The sequence below is a fragment of the Scyliorhinus torazame genome, chromosome 1 (assembly GCF_047496885.1).
Source record: "Scyliorhinus torazame isolate Kashiwa2021f chromosome 1, sScyTor2.1, whole genome shotgun sequence".
NCBI lineage: Eukaryota > Metazoa > Chordata > Chondrichthyes > Carcharhiniformes > Scyliorhinidae > Scyliorhinus > Scyliorhinus torazame.
The window spans coordinates 216,367,689-216,394,671 of NC_092707.1; the positions used below are offsets into that span (position 1 = coordinate 216,367,689).

General features: G+C 49.3%; 1 protein-coding gene across 3 annotated transcripts in view; it reads right to left on the bottom strand.

Annotated features, from left to right (window-relative positions):
* Positions 1 to 5,303: 5,303 nt before the first annotated feature.
* LOC140418838 (cytosolic 5'-nucleotidase 1A-like) overlaps positions 5,304 to 26,983 on the bottom strand; it is a 124,889-nt gene continuing 103,209 nt past the window's right edge. For all 3 annotated transcript variants that reach the window (XM_072502486.1, XM_072502481.1, XM_072502475.1), the window contains 2 exons: positions 21,920 to 22,104; positions 5,304 to 11,484 (listed from right to left, as the gene is read on the bottom strand). In XM_072502486.1, the coding sequence (XP_072358587.1) occupies positions 11,125 to 11,484; positions 21,920 to 22,104 (545 nt within the window). In that variant the 3' untranslated portion in view covers positions 5,304 to 11,124. The remainder of the gene's footprint in view (positions 11,485 to 21,919; positions 22,105 to 26,983) is intronic.

Here is a 26,983-nt window from a genome sequence, read left to right on the forward strand (position 1 = left end):
TGTCCCTTCCCGGCACTGCACACCCAGTAACACTGTCCCTTCCTGACCCTACACACCCGGTAACACTGTCCCTTCCTGACCCTACACACCCAGTAACACTGTCCCTTCCAGAGCCTACACACCCAGTATCACTGTCACTTCCTGAGCCTACACACCCAGTAACACTGTCCCTTCCAGAGCCTACACACCCAGTAACACTGTCACTTCCTGACCCTACACACCTAGTAACACTGCCCCTTCCTGACCCTACACACCCAGTAACACTGCCCCTTCCTGACCCTACACACCCAGTAACACTATCCCTTCCTCATCCTACAGACCGAGTACCACTGTCCCTTCCTGACCCGACACCCCCAGTAACACTGTCCCTTCCTGTCCCTCCACACCCAGTAACACTGTCACTTCCTGACCCGACACCCCCAGTAACACTGTCCCTTCCCCTCCTCCACACCCAGTAACACTGTCCCGTCTGGACCCTACACACCCAGTAACACTGTCCCTTCCTGACCCTACACACCCAGTAACATTGTCCCTTCCTGAGACGACACACCCAGCAACACTGCCCCTTCCTTACCGTACACACCCAGTAACACTGTTCCTTCCTGCCCTACACACCCAGTAACACTGTCCCTTCATGACCCTCCACTCCCAGTAACACTGTCCCTTCCTGACCCTACATACACAGTAACACAGTCCCTTCCTGACTCTCCACACCCAGTAACACTGTCCCTTCCTTACTCTACACACACAGTAACACCCTCCCTTCCTGACCCTACACACCCAGTAACACTGTCCCTTCATGACCCTACACACCCAGCAACACTGTTCCTTGCTGACCCTGCACACCCAGCAACACTGTTCCTTCCTGGCCCTGCACACCCAGTCACACTGTTCCCTCCTTACCCTACACACCGAGTAACACTGTCCCTTCCTGACCCTACACAGCCAGTAACACTGTCTCTTCCCCCAAATCTGCATACCCAGTAACACTGTCCCTTCCTGTCCCGACACACCCAGTAACATTGTCCCTTCCTGAGCCTACACACCCAGTAGCATTGTCCCTTCTTGACCCTACACACCCAGTAACACTGTCTGTTCCTGACCCTACACACCCAGTAACACTGTCCCTTCCTGATCCGACACACCCAGTAACACTGTCCTTCCTGGCCCGACACACCTAGTAACACTGTCCCGTCCGGACCATACACGCCCAGTAACACTGCCCCTTCCTGAGCCTACACACCCAGTAACACAGTCCCTTTCTGACCCTACACACCCAGTAACATTGTCCCTTCCTGAGCCTACGCACCCAGTAACACTGTCCCTTCCTGACCCTACACACCCAGTAACACTGTCCCTTCCTGACCCTGCACACCCAGTAACACTGTCCCTTCCTGACCCGACACACCCAGTAACACTGTCCCTTCCTGACCCTACGCACCCAGTAACATTGTCCCGTCCGGACCCTACACACCCAGTAAGACTGTCCCTTCCTGACCCTACACACCCGGTAACACTGTCCTTTCCTCACCCGACACACCCAGTAACACTGTCCCTTCCTGAGCCTACACACCCAGTAACACTGTCCCTTCCTGACCCTACACACCCAGTAACACTGTCCCTTCCTGACCCTACACACCCAGTAACACTGTACCTTCCTGACCCTACACACCCAGTAACACTGTCCCTTCCTGACCCTACACACCCAGTAACACTGTCCCTTCCTGACCCTACACACCCAGTAACATTGTCCCCTCTTGACCCTACACACCCAGTAACACTGTCCCTTCCAGAGCCTACACACCCAGTAACACTGTCCTTTCCAGACCCTACACACCCAGTAACACTGTCCCTTCCTGACCCGACACACCCAGTAACACTGTCCCTTCCTGACCCTACACACCCATTGACACTGTCCCTTCCTGAGCCTACACACCCAGTAACACTGTCCCTTCCTGACCCTACACTCCCAGTAACACTGTCACTTCCTGAGCCTACACACACAGTAACACTGTCCCTTCCAGAGCCTACACACCCAGTCACACTGTCACTTCCTGAGCCTTCACACCCAGTAACACTGTCCTTTCCTAACCCTACACACCCAGTAACACTGTCCCTTCCTGAGCCTACACACCCAGTAACACTGTCCCTTCCTGACCCTGCACACCCAGTAACACTGTCCCTTCCAGAGCCTACACACCCAGTAACACTGTCCTTTCCTGACCCTACACACACAGTAACACTGTCCCTTCCTGACCCGACACACCCAGTAACACTGTCCCTTCCTGACCCGACACACCCAGTAACACTGTCCCTTCCTGACCCTACACACCCAGTAACACTGTCCCTTCCTGAGCCTACACACCCAGTAACATTGTCCCCTCTTGACCCTACACACCCAGTAACACTGTCCCTTCCAGAGCCTACACACCCAGTAACACTGTCCTTTCCTGACCCTACACACCCAGTAACACTGTCCCTTCCTGACCCGACACACCCAGTAACACTGTCCCTTCCTGACCCGACACACCCAGTAACACTGTCCCTTCCTGACCCTACACACCCAGTGACACTGTCCCTTCCTGAGCCTGCACACCCAGTAACACTGTCCCTTCCTGACCCTACACTCCCAGTAACACTGTCACTTCCTGAGCCTACACACACAGTAACACTGTCCCTTCCTGACCCTACACACCCAGTAACACTGTCCCTTCCTGACCCTACACACCCAGTAACACTGTCCCTCCCTGACCCTACACACCCAGTAACACTGTCCCTTCCTGACCCTATACACCCAGTAACACTGTCCCTTCCTGACCCTACACACCCAGTAACATTGTCCCCTCTTGACCCTACACACCCAGTAACACTGTCCCTTCCAGAGCCTACACACCCAGTAACACTGTCCTTTCATGACCCTACACACCCAGTAACACTGTCCGTGTATCGGGCACAGACGTGTATGATGTGCAGCTGATGGTCACACACCAGCTGCACGTTCATTGAGTGGAACCACTTTTGGTTTGTATCAGGTGCCTATCATCTGAAGATGCTCGTAGGTTGACATGCATCCCGTCGATCACCCTCTGGGCCCGGGGCATTTCGGTGAAGGCGGCGAACCCCGCTGCCCGGGCATCCTTGTGGTTCGGTACACGTTGAAATGGATGTATTGTGCCGACTGAGCATTTCGGGCATCCGTGACAGCGCGGATATATTTGTGCACCGAGCTGTGTGTGATTCCAGACAGATCCCCACTCGGCGCCTCGAAGGAGCCCGTGGCATCGACGTTCAGGGTGACCGTCACCTTGACGGCCACCGGGAGCAGGTAACCTTCTCCAATCCCCCGTGGTGCCAGGTGCGTCATGATCATGCCGTACGGTCTCCCTGCTCAGCCGGAGTCTTCAACGGCATGCCCGGTCTGGCAGTTCCTCGAAGGACAGGCGCTGTTGGTACACATGAGGCCTCATATAGCACCTCCTGTGCACCTCCACTGCCTGCTCCTCCTCCTCAGCCTGTTGGATGGCCGGCTCTCCATCCTCACGGCCTCCTCCTGTTTCTCTGCTGCACGCTCCGCTGCTGCAGCTTCTTCCTCCTCGAGCAGCTCCGGCTCATACATCCGCAGGGAATCCCCAAGGATGCAGCGACCAGCAGGAAGGCCACCATTGCCATCAGTATTCCAATATCCATTGTCTGCAAGGAGTGAAAGGCCGACATGTTAGCATGGTGCGCACACCCGTGCCCAACCAGGTCTAACAGGCTACACAGTTAATCGGTTAACACTGTGGCTCCTCCCCATCCCCACACCCCTGCCCAATCATTTCCCGACACCATGGGAGCCTCTGGCCCTGGCACCCATCCCTGCTGCCAGGGTTATCATCAGCTGCCGCTGCCCATGCCAGCTTAGCGCTGTGCACCCTCCTGTAGGGGCTACAGTGGGCATTGGCCTTGGGAGGGCCGCATGATGCCCCACATGGATGGCGGCTGGTTTGGGGGATATGGCGTAGGGCAGGGTCCGGCAGTGATGGGGTGGAGATTGGGGACTGGGATGCCAGGGTTGGTGGGGTGGAAGAGGTGGGAGCACCCATACGGCCAGTGGCATTCTGCAAAACCAGGGCCGAGGGGTGGTCAGTGGGGCACGCAGCAAGGTGGCTGCCTTGCAGGTCGCGGCAATGACGGTCCGTCCCTGAGCAACGCCCCAGTCCCATGGGAGTGTCACCCCGCCCTCAAAGCCCTCCCCCGTCACCCCCCTCCCCCAGCCCTGGCAGGGCCCCCCTTCCCTGCCAGCCTAGTCAGTGTCAGGACCAGCAGCCCATTTACTCGACTCTCTGTGTCCTACCTCCTCTCTCCCCCCCCCCCCCCCCCCCTCATCAGCCACGCAACCTGTTTCACGATTTTTGAAAGCATAAGTGAACCTCGCCGTCAGCCATTTGCCCCGGTGGAGGCAGAGAATCGTGGAGACCCCGGAGAATACCGGCTCGGGCCCGCTAATGATATGCAAACGGTGTTTACTGTCCGTGTGGAGTGGACGCATTGACGCTGCTGTCGAGGCTCCGGAGAATTGCGATTTGGCACGAAACCGGCGTCCGCCACAATTTCGACATCAAAACCGATTCTCCGCCCAATCGTGTTTCCCGATTCCGACGTCAGCAGACGGAGAATCCCGCCGTGTAACTTTTCTCCATGCAGTTAGCTCCCAGAGCTGGGTTTGCACCTCCTGCCCCTCCCCCACAATGGCCCCCTGAATCAGCAAGTCACAAGGACAGAAAGGCACGAGGTGTAGCAGGAGGGTCCAAAGTCAAAATGATTTTCGCCAAAGTAAGCAGAATTTTTGAATGAAGAACTCTTGACATCAATTGTAATAGTATGTCAGGGTGAGAGTCTTATAAATAAACTGATGCAGTGAGAAACTTATCCAGTAATACTGTGATTTGATATGCTGTACGGTGACTTGATGTGATTCTATTACAGCAATAGAAACTCTGCTGCCTATATCCCCACTTGCACCAAATGCATTCACTCTGTGCTCGCTGACCTACAATTGCCATTTTAAAATTTTAAAGTTTCAAAATTCCCATCCTTGTTTTCAAATCCCTTCATGACCTTGCCCCTCCCTATCTCTGTAATCTCCTCCAGCCCTACAACCCTTCTCAAATTCTGACCCCTTGAGCATTCCGGTTTTAACATTGATGGTAAAACTTTTTGACTAATTTTCCCTAACTTCTCTACGTGATCGACCATCAGACTTTGTAGCCTATTTGAATCATCTTGTTAGTGAATCTGTGATTGTAACACTCACTATATCATAGCCGAATTACACTTTAATGCAGTCACAATAACAGGTGAACAATTGTACAGTTACTGTTGTAACAGTATAATAGAATAGCCAGTCCAATATCATTGATACAGTGAAGGTAATAGTCACTTTTACAATAATAGACACAAAGGCAGCTACATAGTAAGAGAGCCAGAGTAACAGAGAAGATTATGAAGGGCAGAGATAGAGTAGACAGGAACAAACCTTTCCCCTTGGTGGAGGGATCAATGACCAGGGAACATAGATTTAAGCTAAGGGGCAAGAGGTTTAGAGCGAATGTGAGGAAAAGCTTTTTCATCCAGAGGGTGGTGGGAGTTTAGAACTCGCTGCTGAAAGGGTGATGGAGACAGAGACCCTCATAACAATTAATCGGTATTTAGATGTGCACTTGCGATGCTAAGGCATGGGCCAAGTGGTTGGAATATGGGATAAGTATAGTTAGGTGGTTGTTTTTGACTGGCACAGACGTGATGGACTCAAGGGTCTATGACTCTGACTCTTAGTGTAATGATGGTAAAGGAGGGATATTGTTTTCAGTCAACACAGTGACATGGTCGTTCCCTACCCCATGCCTCCTAATTAGCTTCACTCCCCCACTCCCCCTGTGTATCTGCCTTCGCTACTAAGAACCGTCCAGTCACTATCATTACACCAATTGGGGCAGCACGGTAGCATTGTGGGTAGCACAATTGCTTCACAGCTCCAGGGTCCCAGGTTCGATTCCAGCTTGGGTCACTGTCTGTGCGGAGTTTGCACATCCTCCCCGTGTGTGCGTGGGTTTCCTCCGGGTGCTCCGGTTTCCTCCCACAATCCAAAGATGTGCAGGTTAGGTGGATTGGCCATGATAAATTGCCCTTAGTGTCCAAAATTGCCCTTAGTGTTGGGTGGGATTGTGGGGACAGGGTGGAGGTGTGGACCTTGGGTAGGGTGCTCTTTCCAAGAGCCGGTGCAGATTCGATGGGCCGAATGGCTTCCTTCTGCACTGTAAATTCTATGAAATATCACATCAAGAAGGTAAAGGCTTTGGTTTGGTATTTTAGTGACATTAGAATTTACTCCTTCAATTTTCATGGAGCAGCGAGTGCGCTCAACAAACTTTTAATAAACTCTGTGTAGCATAATCGAGCAAAGCCTCAAACATAAATACTTAAAATTTTCACTCAAACAACCAATCAAATGAGCTAAATTGCTCTCAGTATCAAGTGTTCTCCACACACACACACACACCATGAAATGCACCCAGCTTCCCTGCGCAACTACATGGCCAGCTCAATAGTACACATTCCAGACATGTACACTGACTCTCTTGCTGCCCAAACATTTTGTACACAGAACAAATATTAATGGACAATGAGGATCAAGTTAGTGGGTTTGAGGGATATGGGGACAAGGTGGGTTTGAGGGAACTGCTGCGGAGGTGGTTGGGTGGGTTTGAAACATATATGGTGGTCCTGTTATAGGATTGTAGGCAGCAGTGAAGCAACTTTGTGTCTCTGTTAAAGCCATCTTCAGTATCCAAACACAAACTAACATTCATCTCATTCCCTGATCTTAAATTGGGAGAATCCTCAACTCGACACCTCTTTCAATCAGTTCTCATTGATTTTAATATTAAACTGTGGTCATTTGACCAAAAGCAGACTCCAATCTCCTCGTAGTCACATTTTACCAACATTTTTCCATGGATTCCACAGATATGGTACCAGAACCATGGGTGGAAATGCAATGTTAATCCAAATTCTGCTGTATCAAATCACACTACATACAAAACAAGCAAAGCAATTTACAGTGCAGAAGAAGGCCATTCGGCCCATAGAGTCTGCACCGGACCTTAGAAGACCACCCTGCTTAAACCCATGTCTCCACCCTATCCCCATAACCTAGCAACCCCATCCAACCTCTTGGACACAAAGGGGCAATTTAGCATGGCCAATCCACCTAATCTGCACATTTTTAGACTGTGGAGGAAACCAGAGCACCCGAAGGAAACCCACGGGGAGAAAGTGCAAACTCCACACAGTCACCTAAGGCGGGAATTGAACTTGGGTCACTGGAGCTGTGAGACAGCAGAGCTAACCACTGTGCCACCATGCCACTCCATATAGACTGAGCCTCTAAGTTGCTGTTGGATGCTGTAGGCTGAGGGGAGTGTGTGAGGGTGGGAGAGGGAGACGGGGAAGGTGGGGAGGGAGGTGAGGGAGGGAATGGGGAGGGAGTTGGGACTAGAGGGATGGGTGTTTTTTTTAATTCATTTACAGGGAGTGGGCATTCTTGTTAGGCCAGCATTTGTTGCCCATCCCTAATTTTCCTTAAGAAGGAGTTGGTGAGCTGCCTTCTTGAACTGCTGCAGTCCATGGTGTAGGTACACCCACAGTGTGTAAGGGAGGGAGTTCCAGGATTTTGACCCAGTGACAAGGAAGGAACGGCCGACATATTTCCAAGTCAGGGTGGTAAGTGGCTTTGAGAGGAACCTCCAGTTGGTGGGGTTCCCAGGTATCTGCAGCTATCCAGATTGTAGTGGTTGTGGGTTTGGTAGGGGCTGCTTTGGAGCCTTGGTGAGTTCCTGCAGTGCATCTTTGAGATGATACTCACTGCTGCTACTGTGCATTGGCAGTGGAGGGAGTGAATGTTTGTCAAGAGGGCTGCTTTGTCCTGGATGGCATTGAGCTTCTTGAGTGTTGTTGGAGCTGCACTCATCCAGGCAAGTGGAGAGTATTCCATCACACTCCTGACTTGTAGATGGGGGACAGGCTTTGGTGGGAGGGGGGTGGATGTTCAGGTGGTGAGTTACTCTTCACAGGCTTTGATGGGAAGGGGGTTGGGTGTTCAGGAGGTGAGTTACTCTTCACAGGATTCCTAACCTTTGACCTGCCCCTGCCCTGGTAGCCACAGTATTTATATGGCTAGTTCAGTTCAGTTTTTGGTCAATGTTGATAGTGGGGGATTCAGTGAAAGGGAGTTGGTTGAATTCGCTCTAGTTGGAGATGGTCAATCCTACCACACATGTGCCAAGCAATGTTACTTGCCATTTTGCCCAAGCCTAGATATTGTCCAGGTCTTGTTGCAATAAGTAGTCCGAGGAATCGCAAATGGTGCTGAACATTGTGCAATCATCAGTGAACATCCCCACTTCTGCCCTTATGATAGAGGAAAGGTCACTGATGAAACATTGAAATGGTTCGGCCAAGGATACTACCCTGAGGAACTCCTGGAGCTGACCTCCAACAACCTCAATGATCTTCTTTTGCTTATGACACCAACAAGTGGAGAGTTTTTCCCCTGATTCCTATTGACTCCAGTTTTGCTAGGGCTCCTTGATGCCATCCTCGGTCAAAGCTGCCTTGATGTCATTCTAGAGTTCAGTTCTTTTATCCATGTTTCAACCAAGGCTGTAATGAGATCAGGAGTTGAGTGACCCTGGTGGGTCCCAAACTGAGCATCAGTGAGCTCACCGAGTACACTGATTCATTGTTGATCACCCCTTCCATCACTTTGTTTTTTAAAATAAATTTAGAGTATCCAATTAATTTTTTCCAATTAAGGGGCAATTTAGCCTGGCCAATCCACCTAACCTGCACATCTTTTGGGTTGTGGGGGGCGAAACCCACGCAGACACGGGAGAATGTGCAAACTCCACACGGACAGTGACCCAGAGCCGGCATCAAACCTGGGACCTCGGCGCCGTGAGACTGCAGCACTAATCACTGCGCCACCGTGCTGCCCCCTTCCATCACTTTGATAATGATCGAGAGTAAACTGATGGAGCAGTAATTGGCCAGGTTGGATGTGTCCAGTTTCTTCGTAAAGGAACACCTGGGCAATTTTCCACATTGTTGAATAGATGCCAGTGTTGTAGCTGTACTGGAACAGCTTGGCTAGGGGCAGGGAAAGTTTTGGCACACAAGTCTTCGGTACTATTACCAGAATATTGTCTGAGCCCATATCCAGTGCCTTCAGCCAACTCTATTCACTCCACTTGATATCCAGAAGACTGACATTTGTGATTTTTTTTTTATATTCATGGGATGTGGGCATCACCAGACCAGCATTTATTGCCCATCCCTGTGGACATTTAAGAGTCAATCACATTGTTGTAGGTCTGGAGCTACATACAGGTCAGACCTGGTAAGGATGACAAATTTCCTTCCCTAAAGGATGGATCTTTATTACAATGGTTTCATGGTCATCATTGGACTTTGAATTCCAGATTTTTATTGAACTCAAATTCACCATCTGCTGTCGGGGGATTTGAACCTGTGCCCCCAGAGCATTATCTGGGGTTTTTGATTACTAGTCCAGTGACAAAACCACTACACTACCACCTCTCCGCGTCTGTGGTGATGGGGATCTCTGGTGGAAGCCAAGATGGATCAGCCACTCGGCACTTCTGGCTGAAGATTATTGCGAATACTTCAGCCTTGTCTTTTGCACAGATGGTGCTGGGCTCCCCGATTATTAAAGTTAGGGATATTTGTGGAACCACCTCCTACAATGAGTGGTTTAATTGTGCAGCACCATTCACGACTGGTTGTAGCAGGACTGCAGAGCTTAGACGGAACTAAGTGATTCCAAAACCAACGTATCAGATCTTTCACTTGCAGCTATGCTGGGGGCTACTTGTGTTGTAGTTTCACCAGGTTGACACCTCAATTTTCGGTATGCATGGCATTGTTCCTGGCATACCCTCCTATGCTCTTCGTTGAACCAGAGTTGATCCCTAGCTTGGGTTGATCTCGTGGCTTGGTGGTAATGGTAGAGTGGGGGATATGCTGGGCCATGAGGTTGCAGATTCTGGTTGAATACTATTCCGCTGCTGCTGATGGCCCACAGCGCCTCATGGATTCCCAGTCCTGAATTGCTCGATCTGTTTGAAGTCTATCCCATTTAGCACAGTGATAGTGCCACACAACATGATGGAGGATATTCTCAATGTGAAGATGGGACTTTGTCTCCACAAGGACTATACTGTCATGGACAGATGCATCTGTAGCAGGCAGATTGGTTAGGATGAGGTCAACTTATGTTTTCACCTCACCATCTGCTGCAGTCCCAGTCTAGCAGCTGTGTCCTTTAGGACTCGGCCTGCTCAGTCTGTGGTGGTACTACTGAGCCACTCTTTGTGCTGGATATTGAAGTCCCCACCCAGAGTATGTTCTATGTTTTTGCCACCCTCAATGCTTCCTCCAAATGGTGTTCAACATGGAGGAGTACTGATTCATCAGCTGAGGGTGGACGGTACGTGGTAATCAGCAGGATTTCCTTGACCACTTTTGGCCAATTTTATGAGACGTTGTGAGCCATTGTTGAGGACTCCAGGGCAACTCCCTCCTGACTGTACACTACTGCGCCACCACTTCTGCTGGCTCTGTCCTGCCAGAGGGTCTGGACATCTCTTACATTTCTGGAAGGTATGGTCCAAGACATCAACGTCACCATTCCTGGGTATGATTCTGTGCATACAATTTTGGGTGAGGCAAGGGTGTAAGAAAGATGAGACTAGGGGAGGGGAAGGGAGGGAGAGAAACAGGTGATGGGAGATGTGGGGCAGGGATTGTGATGGGAGGATAGGGAGGTCTGGGATGGGTAAGGGAATTGGGTCTGGGAGGGTAGCAGTGGAAATGGGAAAGGAACGTTAGGAGACTGATGTGGGGTTGAGGGAGGGGTTACTATGGGCCCTACAAACACAATGACAGGAGGAAAAGCAGCAAGAGAATCTGGATCAATGGAAACGTTTTCAGAAACTTTCTGACCAGAGTCTGTGTACTTGGGACAGCATGAGAGGAAGTCTTGGTATTTGTTAACAGTGGCAGCTAATCCATCTCCCTCTCCTTCCCCTCTACCTTCCTGTGTCTCTGACTAACTCCATAAGGAACATGAGCTGCAATTGTGCCCATCTCCTTCGCTCCTTCCACATGAAACATTTGATCATCAAAGAAAATATGTGGGCGGATTTTCTGCAGCAGCGGCGCTTTGGGAGCTCCTGCCAGGAACAGAGCTTCGTCGGTCTCCAAACCCCAGCTGCGCAGGGTTTTCAAAGCCCGGGCCCCTGAGCTGGCTGCACTCCGAGCTGTTACCAAGTAAGTCCGGATTGGACATTTCAAACGTTGACCTTTAATGTAAAACTTCTTCTGCAAAGTTCCCAGTGATTCCAAAAATCCTTTCAGAGGGCCCTGTTTAAAAATGGAAGTAATCGGTTTAATTAATCGAGTTCATACCCAGTGAGAACACATTCACTCTCACTCTTTTTCTCACTGCAAACATTTTCTCACTGGCAATATTGACACCTGGCATTAGAATGTTCACACCTATTGTAGAGAATGTTCACACCCATTGTACAGAGTGTACACACCCATTGAGAGAAGACTCCCACCCAATGAGAGAATGTTCTCACCTTGTAAGATGATGCTCACACCCAGTGAGGGAATGTTCACACCCAGTGAGAGAATGTTAACACCCAATGAGGGAATGTTCACATCCAGTGAGGGAATGTTCACACCCAGTGAGGGAATGTTCACACCAGTGAGGGAATGTTAACAGGGAATGTTCACATCCAGTGAGGGAATGTTCACACCCAATGAGGGAATGTTAACAGGGAATGTTCACATCCAGTGAGGGAATGTTCACACCCAGTGAGAGAATGTTAACAGGGAATGTTCACATCCAGTGAGGGAATGTTCACACCCAGTGAGGGAATGTTAACAGGGAATGTTCACATCCAGTGAGGGAATGTTCACACCTAATGAGAGAATATCACACCCAGTCAGAGAATATTCACACCCAGTGAGGTACAGTTCACACACTGTGAGGGAAATATGACACCCAATCAGGGAATGTTCACACCTAGTGAGGGAATGGTCACATCCAGTGAGGGAATGTTCACACCCAGTGAGGGAATATTCACACCCAGTGAGAGAATATTTACACCTTGTGAGGGAATGTCCAGACCCAATGAGAGAATATTCACAACCAGTGAGGTAAAGTTCATTCAAACCCAGTGAGTCAGCGTTCACACCCAGGAAGGGAAAGTTCACACCTAGTGAAGGAATGTTCACACCCAGTGAGAGAATGATCACACACTGTGAGGGAAGGTTCACACCCAATCAGGGAATGTTCACACGCAGTGAGGGAAAGCTCACACCCAATCGTAAAATGTTCACACCCAGTGAGAGAATGTTCACACATCCAGTAAGGGAATGTTCATATCCAGTGAGAGAATAAGGGAAAGTTCACAAATGTGAGGGAAAGTTCACACCCAGTGAGGGAATGTTCACACCCAGTGAGGGAATGTTCACACCCAGTGAGGGAATGTTCACATCCAGTGATGGAATTTTCACACCCAGTGAGGGAATGTTCACACCCAGTGAGGGAATGTTCACACCCAGTGAGAGAATGATCACACACTGTGAGGGAAGGTTCACACCCAATCAGGGAATGTTCACACGCAGTGAGGGAAAGCTCACACCCAATCGTAAAATGTTCACACCCAGTGAGAGAATGTTCACACATCCAGTAAGGGAATGTTCATATCCAGTGAGAGAATAAGGGAAAGTTCACAAATGTGAGGGAAAGTTCACACCCAGTGATGGAATTTTCACACCCAGTGAGGGAATGTTCACACCCAGTGAGGGAATGTTCACATCCAGTGATGGAATTTTCACACCTAGTGAGGGAATGGTCACATCCAGTGAGGGAATGTTCACATCCAGTGAGGGAATGTTCAGACCCAATGAGAGAATATTCACAACCCACTGGTAAACCTCACTAGGTAAAGTTCATTCAAACCCAGTGAGACAGCGTTCACACCCAGGAAGGGAAAGTTCACACCTTGTGAGGGAATGTTCACACACAGTGAGAGAATGTTCACACCCAATCAGGGAATGTTCACACCTAGTGAGGGAATGTTCACATCCAGTGAAGGAATGTTCACACCCAGTGAGGAAATATTCACACCCAGTGAGAGAATATTCACACCTTGTAAGGGAATGTTCACACTCAGTGAGGGAATGTTCACACTCTATGAGAGACTTATGTAAGGCTGAGGAAACAAGGTTCAGACAGGGCATTGGAGGGATACAAGATAGCCAGGAGGGAACTGAAGAAAGGGATTAGGAGAGCTAAGAGAGGGCATGAACAATCTTTGGCGGGTAGGATCAAGGAAAACCCCAAGGCCTTTTACACATATGTGAGAAATATGAGAATGACTAGAGCGAGGGTAGGTCCGATCAAGGACAGTAGCGGGAGATTGTGTATTGAGTCTGAAGAGATAGGAGAGGTCTTGAACGAGTACTTTTCTTCTGTATTTACAAATGAGAGGGGCGATATTGTTGGAGAGGACAGTGTGAAACAGATTGGTAAGCTCGAGGAAATACTTGTCAGGAAGGAAGATGTGTTGGGCATTTTGAAAAACTTGAGGATAGACAAGTCCCCCGGGCCTGACGGGATATATCCAAGGATTCTATGGGAAGCAAGAGATGAAATTGCAGAGCCGTTGGCAATTATCTTTTCGTCCTCACTGTCAACAGGGGTGGTACCAGGGGATTGGAGAGTGGCGAATGTCGTGCCCCTGTTCAAAAAAGGAACTAGGGATAACCCTGGGAATTACAGGCCAGTTAGTCTTACTTCGGTGGTAGGCAAAGTAATGGAAAGGGTACTGAAGGATGGGATTTCTGAGCATCTGGAAAGACACTGCTTGACTAGGGATAGTCAGCACGGATTTGTGAGGGGTAGGTCTTGCCTTACAAATCTTATTGAATTCTTTGAGGAGGTGACCAAGCATGTGGATGAAGGTAAAGCAGTGGATGTAGTGTACATGGATTTTAGTAAGGCATTTGATAAAGTTCCCCATGGTAGGCTTATGCAGAAAGTAAGGAGGCATGGGATAGTGGGAAATTTGGCCAGTTGGATAACGAACTGGCTCACCGATAGAAGTCAGAGAGTGGTGGTGGATGGCAAATATTCAGCCTGGATCCCAGTTACCAGTGGCGTACCGCAGGGATCAGTTCTGGGTCCTCTGCTGTTTGTGATTTTCATTAATGACTTGGATGAGGGAGTTGAAGGATGGGTCAGTAAATTTGCAGACGATACGAAGATTGGTGGAGTTGTGGATAGTAAGGAGGGCTGTTGTCGGCTGCAAAGAGACATAGATAGGATGCAGAGCTGGGCTGAGAAGTGGCAGATGGAGTTTAACCCTGAAAAGTGTGAGGTTGTCCATTTTGGAAGGACAAATATGAATGCGGAATATAGGGTTAACGGTGGAGTTCTTGGCAATGTGGAGGAGCAGAGAGATCTTGGGGTCTATGTTCATACATCTTTGAAAGTTGCCACTCAAGTGGATAGAGCTGTGAAGAAGGCCTATGGTGTGCTCGCGTTCATTAACAGAGGGATTGAATTTAAGAGCCGTGAGGTGATGATGCAGCTGTACAAAACTTCGGTAAGGCCACATTTGGAGTACTGTGTACAGTTCTGGTCGCCTCATTTTAGGAAGGATGTGGAAGCTCTGGAAAAGGTGCAAAGAAGATTTACCAGGATGTTGCCTGGAATGGAGAGTAGGTCTTACGAGGAAAGGTTGAGGGTGCTAGGCCTTTTCTCATTAGAGCGGAGAAGGATGAGGGGCGACTTGATAGAGGTTTATAAGATGATCAGGGGAATAGATAGAGTAGACAGTCAGAGACTTTTTCCCCGGGTGGAACACACCATTACAAGGGGACATAAATTTAAGGTGAAAGGTGGAAGATATAGGAGGGATATCAGAGGTAGGTTCTTTACCCAGAGAGTAGTGGGGGCATGGAATGCACTGCCTGTGGAAGTAGTTGAGTCGGAAACATTAGGGACCTTCAAGCAGCTATTGGATAGGTACATGGATGACGGTAAAATGATATAGTGTAGATTTATTTGTTCTTAAGGGCAGCACGGTAGCATTGTGGATAGCACAATTGCTTCACAGCTCCATGGTCCCAGGTTCGATTCCGGCTTGGGTCATTGTCTGTGCGGAGTCTGCACGTCCTCCCCGTGTCTGCGTGGGTTTCCTCCGGGGGCTACGGTTTCCTCCCACAGTCCAAAGATGTGCGGGTTAGGTGAATTGGCCAATGATAAATTGCCCTTAATGTCCAAATTGCCCTTGGTGTTGGGTGGAGGTGTAGAGTTTGGGTATGATGCTCTTTCCAAGAGCCGGTGCAGACTCAAAGGGCTGAATGGCCTCCTTCTGCACTGTAAATTCAATGATAATCTATGATTAATCTAGGACAAAGGTTCGGCACAACATCGTGGGCCGAAGGGCCTGTTCTGTGCTGTATTTTCTATGTTCTATGTTCTATGTTAATATTCGCACACAGTGAGGTAAAGTTCACACTGTGTGAGGTAAGGTTCAAACCCACTGAGACAGCGTTCACACCCAGTAAGGGAAAGTTCACACCTAGTGAAGGAATGTTCACACCCAGTGAGAGAATGTTCACACACTGTGAGGGAAGGTTCACACCCAATCAGGGAATGTTCACACGCAGTGAGGGAAAGCTCACACCCAATCGTAAAATGTTCATATCCAGTGAGAGAATGTTCACACCCAGTGAGGGAATATTCACACCCAGTGAGAGAATAAGGGAAAGTTCACAAATGTGAGGGAAAGTTCACACCCAGTGAGGGAATGTTCACACCCAGTGAGGGAATGTTCACACCCAGTGAGGGAAAGCTCACACCCAATCGTAAAATGTTCACACCCAGTGAGAGAATGTTCACGCACCCAGTAAGGGAATGTTCATATCCAGTGAGAGAATGTTCACACCCAGTGAGGGAATATTCACACCCAGTGAGAGAATAAGAGAAAGTTCACAAATGTGAGGGAAAGTTCACACCCAGTGAGGGAATGTTCACACCCAGTGAGGGAATGTTCACACCCAGTGAGGGAATGTTCACACTCAGTGAGGGAATGTTCCGACCCAGTGGGAGAATATTCACACCCAGTGAGGTAAAGTTCACACTGTGTGAGGTAGGGTTCAAACCCAGTGAGACAGCGTTCACACCCAGTCAAGGAAAGTTCACACCTAGTGAGGGAATGTTCACTCCACGCACAATTTACCACTACTGTCCTTGACTGGCCCTACTCTTATCCTAGTCATTCGTTTATTCCTAGCATATCTACAGAAAGCTTTAGGGTTATCCTTGATCCTACCTGCCAACAACTTCTCATGTCCCCTCCTGGCTCTTCTAAGCTTTCTCTTTAGGTCCTTCCTAGCTAACTTGTAACTCTCGAGCGTCCTAACTGAACCTTCACGTCTCATCTTTACATAAGCCTCCTTCCTCTTGACAAGTGTTTCAACTGCTTTAGTAAACCACGGTTCCCTCGCTCGACCACTTCCTCCCTGCCTGATAGGTACATACTTATCAAGGACACGCAGTAGCTGTTCCTTGAACAAGCTCCACATTTCCATTGTGCCCATCCCCTGCAGTTTTCCTCTCCATCCGATGCATCCTAAGGCTTGCCTCATCGCATCATAATTGCCTTTCCCCCAGATATAACTCTTGCCCTGCGGTATATACCTATCCCTTTCCATCACTAAAGTAAACGTAATCGAATTGTGGTCACTATCACCAAAGTGCTCACCTACCTCAAAATCTAACACTTCTCTTGGTTCATTACCCAGTACCAAATCCAATATGGCTTCGCCTCTCACTGTCCTATCTACATACTGTGTCAGGAAACCCTCCTGCACACATTGGACAAAAACGGACCCATCTAAAGTACTCGAACTATAGCGTTTCCAGTCAATATTTGGAAAGTTAAAGTCCCCCATAACAACTACCCTGTTACTTTCGCTCCTATCCAGAATCATCTTTGCAATCCTTTTGTCTACATCTCTGGAACCTTTCAGAGGGAATGTTCACACCTAGTGAGGGAATGTTCACACCCAGTGAGAGAATGTTCACACCCAGTGAGGGAATGTTCACACCCAGTGAGAGAATGTTCGCATCCAGTGAGGTAATATTGAAACCCAGTGAGGTAATGTTCAGACCCAGTGAGGTAATGTTCACACTCAGTGAGAGAATGTTCACACCCAGTGAGGTAATGTTCACACCAGTGAGAGAATGAACAGACCCAGTGAGAGAATGCTCACACCCAGTGAGAGAATGCTCACACCCAGTGAAGTAATGTTCACACCCAGTGAGAGAATGCTCACACCCAGTGAGAGAATGCTCACACCCAGTGAGAGAATGCTCACACCCAGTGAGAGAATGCTCGCGCCCAGTGAGGGAATGTTCACACCCAGTGAAGGAACGTTTACACCCAGTGAAGGGACATTCAGACCCAGACAGGTAAAGTTCACACCCAGTGAGAGAATGTTCGCACCCAGTGAGGGAATGTTCACACCCATTGAGAGAATGTTCACGTCGAGTGAGAGAATGTTCACGGCCATTGTAGAGAGTGTTCACACCCAGTGAGAGAACACACCCAGTGAGAGAATATTCACACCAAGTGACGGAAAGTTCACAACTAGTGAGGGAATGTTCACACCCAGTGAGAGAATGTTCACACCCAGTGAGAGAATGTTCACACCCAGTGAGGGAATGTTCACACCCATGAGGAAATGTTCACACTCAGTGAAGGAATGTTCACAGCTAGTGAGCGTATGTTCACACCCAGTGAGGGAAAGTTCATATCTAGAGAGAGAATGTTCACACCCAGTGAGAGAATGTTCACACACTGTGAGGGAAAGTTCACACTGTGAGATAATGTTCAAACCCAGTGAGACATTGTTCACACCCAGTAAGGGAAGGTTCACACCCAGTGAGAGAATGTTCACACCCAGTGAGGGAATGTTCACACCCATGAGGAAATGTTCACACTCAGTGAAGGAATGTTCACAGCTAGTGAGCGTATGTTCACACCCAGTGAGGGAAAGTTCATATCTAGAGAGAGAATGTTCACACCCAGTGAGAGAATGTTCACACACTGTGAGGGAAAGTTCACACTGTGAGATAATGTTCAAACCCAGTGAGACATTGTTCACACCCAGTAAGGGAAGGTTCACCCCGAGTGAGGGAATGTTCACGCCCAGTGAGAAAAGGTTACCACCCAGTGAGAAAATGTTCTTGCCCAGTGAAGGAACGTTCACAACCAGTGAGGGAAAGCTCACACCCAGTCATGAAATGTTCACACCCAGTGAGAGAATGTTCACACACCCCGTGAGGGAATGTTCACAAGCAGTGAGGGAATGTTGACACCCAGTGAGGGAATATTCACACCCAGTGAGAGAATATACACACCTTGTGAGGGAAAGTTCACATCCTGTGAGGGAGTGTCCACACCCAATGAGGGAAAGTTCACAACTAGTGAGTGAATGTTCACACCCAGTGAGAGAATGTTCGCACCCATTGAGGGAATGTTCACACCCAGTGATAGAATGTTCACGCCTAGTGTGGGAATGTTCACAACCGGTGAGAGAATATTGACACCCAGTTAGGTAACGTTGACACCCAGTGTGAGAATATTCACACAGTGAGGGAATGTTCACACCCAATGAGAGAATGTTCACACCAAGTAAGGGAAAGTTCACACCTATTGAGAGATTATTCACACCCAGTGAGGTAACGTTCACACTGTGAGGGAAGATCACACCCAATCAGGAAATGTTCACACACAGTGAGGGATGTTCACCCCCAGTGAGAGAATGTTCACACCCAGTGGGGGAATGTTTAGACCCAGTGAGGCAATGTTGCCACCCAGTGTCAGAATGTTCGCAACCAGTGAGGGAATGTTCACAGGGAATGTTCACATCCAGTGAGGGAATGTTCGCACACCCAGTGAGGGAGGGTTCACACTCAGTGAGGGAATGTTCACACTCAGTGAGGGAATGTTCACATCCAGGGAGGGAATGTTGACACCCAGGGAGGGAATGTTGACACCCAGTGAGGGAATATTCACACCCAGTGAGAGAATATGCACACCTTGTGAGGGAAAGTTCACATTCAGTGAGGGAAAGTTCAGAACGTGTGAGGGAATGTTCACACCCAGTGAGCGAATGTTCGCACCCAGAGATAGAATGTTAACGCCTAGTGTGGGAATGTTCACACCCAGTGAGAGAATATTGACACCCAGTGTTGTAATGCTGACACCCAGTGTGAGAATATTCGCACGCAGTGAGGGAATGTTCACACCCAATGAGAGAATGTTAACACCCAGTGAGGTAATGTTCACACCCAGTAAGGGAAAGTTCACACACTGTGAGTGAAGATCACACCCATTCAGGAAATGTTCACACCAATGAGGGATGTTCACCCCCAGTGAGAGAATGTTCACACCCAGTGAGGGAATGTTTAGACCCAGTGAGGTAATGTTCACACCCAGTGAGAGAATGTTCACACCTAGAAAGAGAATGTTCACACCCAGTGAGACAATGTTCACACCCAATGAGAGAACATTAACACACGGTGAAGGAAATTTCACGCCCAGTCAAGGAACATTCACACCCAGACAGGTAAAGTTCACACCGAGTGAGGTAATGTTCATAACAGTGAGAGAATGTTCACCCTCAGTGTGTGAATGTTCACAGCTAGTGAGGGAATGTTCACATCTAGAGAGAGAATGTTCACACCCAGTGAGAGAACATTCACAACCAGTGAAGGAACGTTCACACCCAGTGAAGGAATGTTCACAGTTAGTGAGGGAATATGCACATCATTTGAGAAAATGTTCTGACCCATTGAGGGAATATTCACAACCAGTGAGGGAATGTTTACGCCAAGTGAGAGAATGTTCACGGCCATTGTAGAGAGTGTTCACACCCATTGAGGGAATGTTCACTCCCACTGAGAGAATGTTCACGTCTAGTGAGAAAATGTTCACGGCCATTGTAGAGAGTGTTCACACCCACTCCCTCACTGGGTGTGTGAACATTCCCTCACTGGATGTGAACATTCCCTCACTGGATGTGAACATTCCCTCTCTGGGTGTGAACATTCCCTCACTGGGTGTGTGAACATTCCCTCACTGGATGTGAACATTCCCTCTCTGGGTGTGAACATTCCCTCACTGGGTGTGTTAACATTCCCTCAGTGGATGTGAACATTCCCTGTGAACATTCCCTCACTGGGTGTGAACATTCCCTCACTGGATATGAACATTCCCTCATTGGGTCTGAACATTCCCTCACTGGTTGCGAACATTCTCACACTGGGTGGCAACATTACCTCACTGGGTGTCAATATTCTCTCACCGGGTGTGAACATTCTCTCACAAGGCATGAACATTCGATCACTGGGTGTGAACATTCCCTCACTGGGTGCAAACACTCTCAGACTGGGTGTGAATATTCTCCAACTGGATGTGAACAGTCCCTCACAAGGTGTGTACTCTCCCTCACTGGGTGTGAACATTACCTCACTGGGTGTGAACATTCTCTCATTGGTAGTGAGGGGCTGGTTTACCACAGTGGGCTAAGACAGGGAATGTAGACACCCAGTGAGGGAATATTTACACCCAGTGAGAATATACACACCCAGTGAGGGAAAGTTCACAACTAGTGAGGGAATGTTCACACCCAGTGAGAGAATGTTCGCACCCAGTGAGGGAATGTTCACACCCAGTGATAGAATGTTCATGCCTAGTGTGGGAATGTTCACACCTGGTGAGAGAATATTGACACCCAGTGTGAAAATATTCACACGCATTGAGGGAATGTTCACACACAATGAGAGAATGTTCACACCCAGTGAGGTAATGTCCACACCCAGTGAGGGAATGTTCACACCCAGTGAGGGAATGTTCACACCCAGTGAGGGAATGTTCACACCCAGTTGAAGAATATTCACACCCAATCCGAGAATGTTCGCACCCAGTGAGGGAATGTTCACACCCAGTGATCGAATGTTCACGCACCCAGTGAGGGAATGTTCACACCCAGCGAGGGAATGTTCACACCCAGTGAGGGAATGTTCACACTCAGTGAGGGAATGTTCACACCCAGTGAGGGAATGTTCACACCCAGTGAGAGAATGTGCATATCCTGTGAGGGAAAGTTCACATCGAGGTAATGTTCACATCCAGTGAGAGAATGTTCACACCCAGTGAGGTAAGTTCACACCTAGTGAACGAATAGTCACACCCAGTGAGGGAAATGTTTTCACCGACTGAGAAAATGTGCACATCCAGTGAGCGGAAGTTCACACCGAGCGAGGTAATGTTCACCCCCAGTGAGGGAATGTTAACACCTACTGAGGGAGAGTTCACACCTTGTGAGGGAATGGTCACACCCAGTGAGGGAGAGTTCACACCTAGTGAGGGAATGGTCACACCCAGTGAGCGAATGTTCAAACCCATTGAGGGAATGTTCACACCTAGTGAGAAAATGTTCACACCCAGTGAGGGAAAGTTCACACCCAGTGAGGGGAAGTTCACACCCAGTGAGAGAATGATCTCTCCTATTGCAGAGGGTGTTCACACTGAGTATAGACGAAATAGATGAATGATGTAAAGAAGCGATCACTACCTCATAGTAAAACCATAACTGCCGACGGGAAATCTGTCTGCCCACAAGACTGGTTTCCTCCCCATCAGTGTGAGCTCCATACCTCACTTCGCCACTTCTTTATCCTTTAGTCCAGAAAGTTTCTTACCATAGCCAATGGTTTGTTTTCATTTGTCTGCTCATGTTCGAAAAATTTATCCAATCCATGTTGTTTGACGATCTGTTCAGATTCATCGGAGAAAAGCACTGCATCTCCATCAAAAGCTACCCTCAGTTGACTCTCTGAAACATTGATATCTTTTTTGGGACTGAAGATCGCAGCAGCAGCAATCCCTAGTAATGGGGAAAATCTCAGTCAGTACCTCAGACACAAGCAGAACATCTCTAGCATCAGGTGGGGTCATGTGAGGCTGGCTGTGGACATGGGACGGGTACGAGATGCTGTTTGTAGTGTGTGGGGTGGGTTGATAATGGTCGGCACCGTGGCACAGTGGTTAGCAATGCTGCCTCATAGCGCCAGGGACACAGGTTCTATTCCCGCTTGGGTCACTGTCTGTGTGGAGTCTGCACGTTCTCCCCGTGTCTGCATGGGTTTCCTCCGGGTGCTCCGGTTTCCTCCCACAGTCCAAAGATGTGCAGGTTAGTTTAGGTTACGGGGTTAGGGCGGGGGAGTGGGCCCAGGCAGCGCGCTCTCTTAGAGGATATGGGCTGAATAGCCTCCTTCTGCACTGTTGGGATTCTCTGGATTGGGATCTGGTCTGAGTTTCTTTCAGCCTCTGGTGAACGGTTGGTGCTGCCTTAATTATGTGAGAGAGTGACTTTCTCTGTCAGCAGCCTGCAGGTGCCCTCATTGGCATGTGCCAGGCTGCTATATATAGACAGCTGTAACTGCACAAGTTATGCCTTGAATGTAGCCATGTTAAGATGAGGCAGCAGATGGAGGGGGTTGGGCAGCTGGAGGATCCGAAACACATCAGATACCATCGTTGAATCACACAGGACAGAAAGCCATTCAGCCCATCATATCCGTACAGCCCTGTGGAAGCACTGTCCACTCAAAATATTTGCCTTTCCAGTAAAGTCAGGTTGCAGCACTTGGCTCACCGGCCTGTGTTCAAGCTGTTTGTCCTCTTCATTCACCTGAGGAAGGAGCAGTGCTCTGATTGCTAGTGATTTGAAACAAACCTGTTGGACTTTAACCTGGTGTTGTAAGACGTCTTACTGTCCTCAAATAGACACAGCTAACTAGGGAGTGAAGGTGCAGAACCACTGCCTAATTAGATATCCTACTTTACCAAACAGGGACAGCAGTGATTAGCACTGCTGCCTCACAGCTCCAGGGATCCATCCGGCCTCTATTCTGGCCTCAGGTGACTGTGTGGAGTTTACACTTTCTCCCCGTGTCTACGGGGGTTTCCTCCGGATGTCACGGTTTTGTCCCACAGTCCAAAGATGTGCGTGGGGTGGTCCACAACGGGAAACCCCATTAGCCGGCTGTGGGAACGGAGAAGCCCGCTGCCATCGGAGGTGTGCGTGCCAGGAAAGCGGGGCTGGTCGACCGGAGAGTCCCGTCCAATGAATGTGCATTCAATATTTCTTAATTTTTCTCACTCTACGACTGTCAAGGGGCAGCTCTGACATTGACAGCTGAGGGGGAAGTGCCCTGTCGACTGAGATGACTTTGGTTGGGGACAGCTGAGAGACTGAGGGGAGAAGGAACTAGGAGAGTCTGTGACTTTGCTGTCTTAAACCTGGCTTAAGGTACAGGCTAGCTTCAGACTCATTGGGCTGGATTCTCCATTTGGGAAAACTGGCACAAAAACTGGCCCATCTCATTAGCGAGATTGAAATTGAATGTAATGGACTCCCAGGAATTAACCGGCTCCCCAGCGATACATCACACGGGCACAGTTTAGTACTCCTTGTTAAAAATGTGAGGCTGAAGCTGGTGCAATGGCTACTGAGGAGGTATGAGGAGGGGAGTGGCCATTTCTATCTTCTAACATGCAGCTCAAGGGGACAAGGGGACTAGAGCTGCTACCCCGGTGCTCTGAGGAATAGGTGGGGGGCTTGGGCTTAGTCGGGGAGCTGAAACGTTCCAGGTTGGGGTCGCCCTTTGAGCCCGGGGAGTGGGGGGGGAGTTGATGAAGGGGAGTGAGGGGCTTTTTGACCTGGGGCCTTCAAGCCATCTTTGAATATTGTGGAGACCCATAACAGGGCAACTCCAACTGCTGCCTGTCTATCCTACCAAAAACTTCCAGGACAGAGCCTGTTCTTGATTATATACTGAAGGTCACTTTAACTCCCTTTGACTGTGAGCAGCCTCTAGCTTCACAGCTGAAGGCTATTGCTGATAAAGAATTGGCATTGTTAGTTGTGAGAGCACGTCACAGCTACAGGTTGTGTTTGCTGCTTGCTCCTGCTGGTGGTTGCAGATGCCTGAAGGCAGCTGTTGCTGTTTCCTTTCTTTTCAGTAGCTAGAAAGAAGGACATTTTTTTTTCTAAGATACCTGGGTCCTGGTACACTGCGCTCTGGTGAAGTATTAGTCCAGAAGACAATCCGGTTTAAAACAAGAAGATGCTGCGGGGCCTGGTAAGTGGCATTGATCCAAATGGGCTGATAATGCTGTGAAAGAAATACTTTCACAGATTGCTGATGCCTTTGTGGCTGGTGTGGTGAGTGCTTCATGTTATTGGCACATCACTGCGGGTTAAATGCGCTGGAAGTCAAGGATGTTCAACTGCATCTTGAGCACCAGTGGAATATATGGATGGCAGGTGATTGTGGTGAGATTGGGCCGTGTGGGAGGGCCTGCACAGCTGCGGCTCCTGGACAGAGAATGGCACTGATATGTGGAACATGTAACGCATTGATGGACAGATCATTTCTTCGACAAAGTTCTGGACATGATAACACATTCTCAAGTTTACCCTCAGTTTCTGTCAAGGAACCTGTGAGGGATGACACTGTGTGTTTGTTGTGAAAATGAGCTAATATAGCTTTGTATTGGTACCAATATGGAACGGCGATGTTTCCTTGTTGTTTAATGGTTAGTGTGATATGTGGAATTTACATAGTTGATTTTCAAATCTTTATTACTGTTGACTGCTCAATAAACAAAATATTCTCAAGTGGCTTCTCGTGGGTACAGGTGCCACGTCTCAGATGATGATTATTGCATATTGATAGAGGCAAGTTTTTTACGCAGAGGGTAGTGGGTGCCTGGAACTCGCTACCGGAGGAGGTAGTGGAAGCAGGGACGATAGGGACATTTAAGGGGCATCTTGACAAATATATGAATAGGATGGGAATGGAAGGATACGGACTCAGGAAGTGTAGAAGATTGTAGTTTAGTCGGGCAGCATGGTCGGCACGGGCTTGGAGGGCCGAAGGGCCTGTTCCTGTGCTGTACATTTCTTTGTTCTTTGTTTCAATCCAACTTTGAAACTTGAACAGTTTGCCTGAACTCTTGAAGCGTCAGCACCATAGAGGCAGCAGCTAACAATCAAACATTCAGAGCCGGGCTTCAGTACTGGGGATATCCTCGTGACCAAAGGGGTGAGTATGTGGATCAGGGGAGGGCTGGGATCCCAACACAGATCCCTGTGGCACCCCACTGGTTACTGTCTGCCAATTTGAAAAGGACCTATTAATTCCTACTCTTTGCTCCCTCTCTGCCAACCAGTTTTCTATCCACTTCAATACATTGGATTGGATTTGTTTATTGTCACGTGTACCGAGGTACAGTGAAAAGTATTTTTCTGCGAGCAGCTCAACAGATCATTAAGTACATGAAATGAAAAGGAAATAAAACAAAATACATAATAAGGCAACACATGGTACACAATGTAACTACATAACTCCGGCATCGGATGAAGCATACAGGGTGTAGTGTTAATGAGGTCAGCCCATAAGAGGGTTGTTTAGGAGTCTGGTGACAGTGGGGAAGAAGCTGTTTTTGAGTCTGTACGTGCGTGTTCTCAGACTTTTGTATCTCCTGCCCAATGGAAGAAGTTGGAAGAGAGAGTAAGCCGGGTGGGAGGGGTCTTTGATTATGGGGCGCGATTCTCCGAACCCCCCACCGGGTCGGAGAATTTCCGGGGGCTGGCGTGAATCCCACCCCCGCCGTGTCCCGAATTCTCCGGCACCAGAGACTCGGCGGGGGTGGGAATCGTGCCGCGCCGGTCGGCGGGAATCGCGCCGGTCGGCGGCCCACCCCCGGCGAATCTCCGGCCCGCAATGGACCGAAGTCCCACCGCTGTCAACCCTCTCCAGCTGGCGTGGATTAAACCACCTTGTGAATGGCGGGACAAGGTGGCACGGGCGGGCACCGGGGTCCTGGGGCGATCTGGCCCCGGGGGCTGCCCCCACAGTGGCCTGGCCCACAATCGGGGCCCACGGATTGGCGGGCGGGCCTGTGCCGTGGGGGCACTCTTTTTCTTCCGCCTTCACCATGGTCTTCACTATGACGGAGGGGGAAGAGACCCCCTCCCCTGCGCATGCGCGGGGATGATGTCAGCAGCCGCTGACGCTCCCGAGCATGCATTGCCCGGCGAAGACCTTTCGGCGCCAGCTGGTGTGGCGCCAAAGGCCTTTCCCGCCAGCCGGCGGAGTGGAAACCACTCCGGCGCGGGCCTAGCCCCTCAAGGTGAGGGTTTGGCCCCTAAAGGTGCGGAGACTTCCGCACTTTTGGGGCGGCCCGACGCCAGAGTGATCCGCGCCGTTTTTGGCCCCGGGTACCGGACATCGCGCCAGTTTGCGGAGAATCCCACCCATGCTGCCCACTTTCGCCAGGCAGTGGGAGGTGTATATGGAGTCAATGGATGGGAGGCAGGTTCGTGTGATGGACTGGGCTGTGTTGCCATACCAGGCTGTGATGCAGCCAGAAAGGATGCTTTCTATGGTGCATCTTTAAAATTGGTTAGTTAATGTGGACATACCAAAATTCCTTAGGTTCCTGAGGAAGTATAGGCGCTGTTGTGCTTAGCGTCGACTTGGGTGGACCATCTCCCCCAATCCCATGTGCTTTAATTTTGCACATTAATCTCTTCTGCAGGAATTTGACAAGCGCCTTCTGAAAGTCCAAATATACCGCATCGATTGGCTCCCCCTTGACAACTGTACTGGTTACATCTTCAAAGAATTCCAACAGATTTGTCAAGCATGATTTTCCCTTCATAAATCCATGCTGACTCTGACTGATCCTGCCAC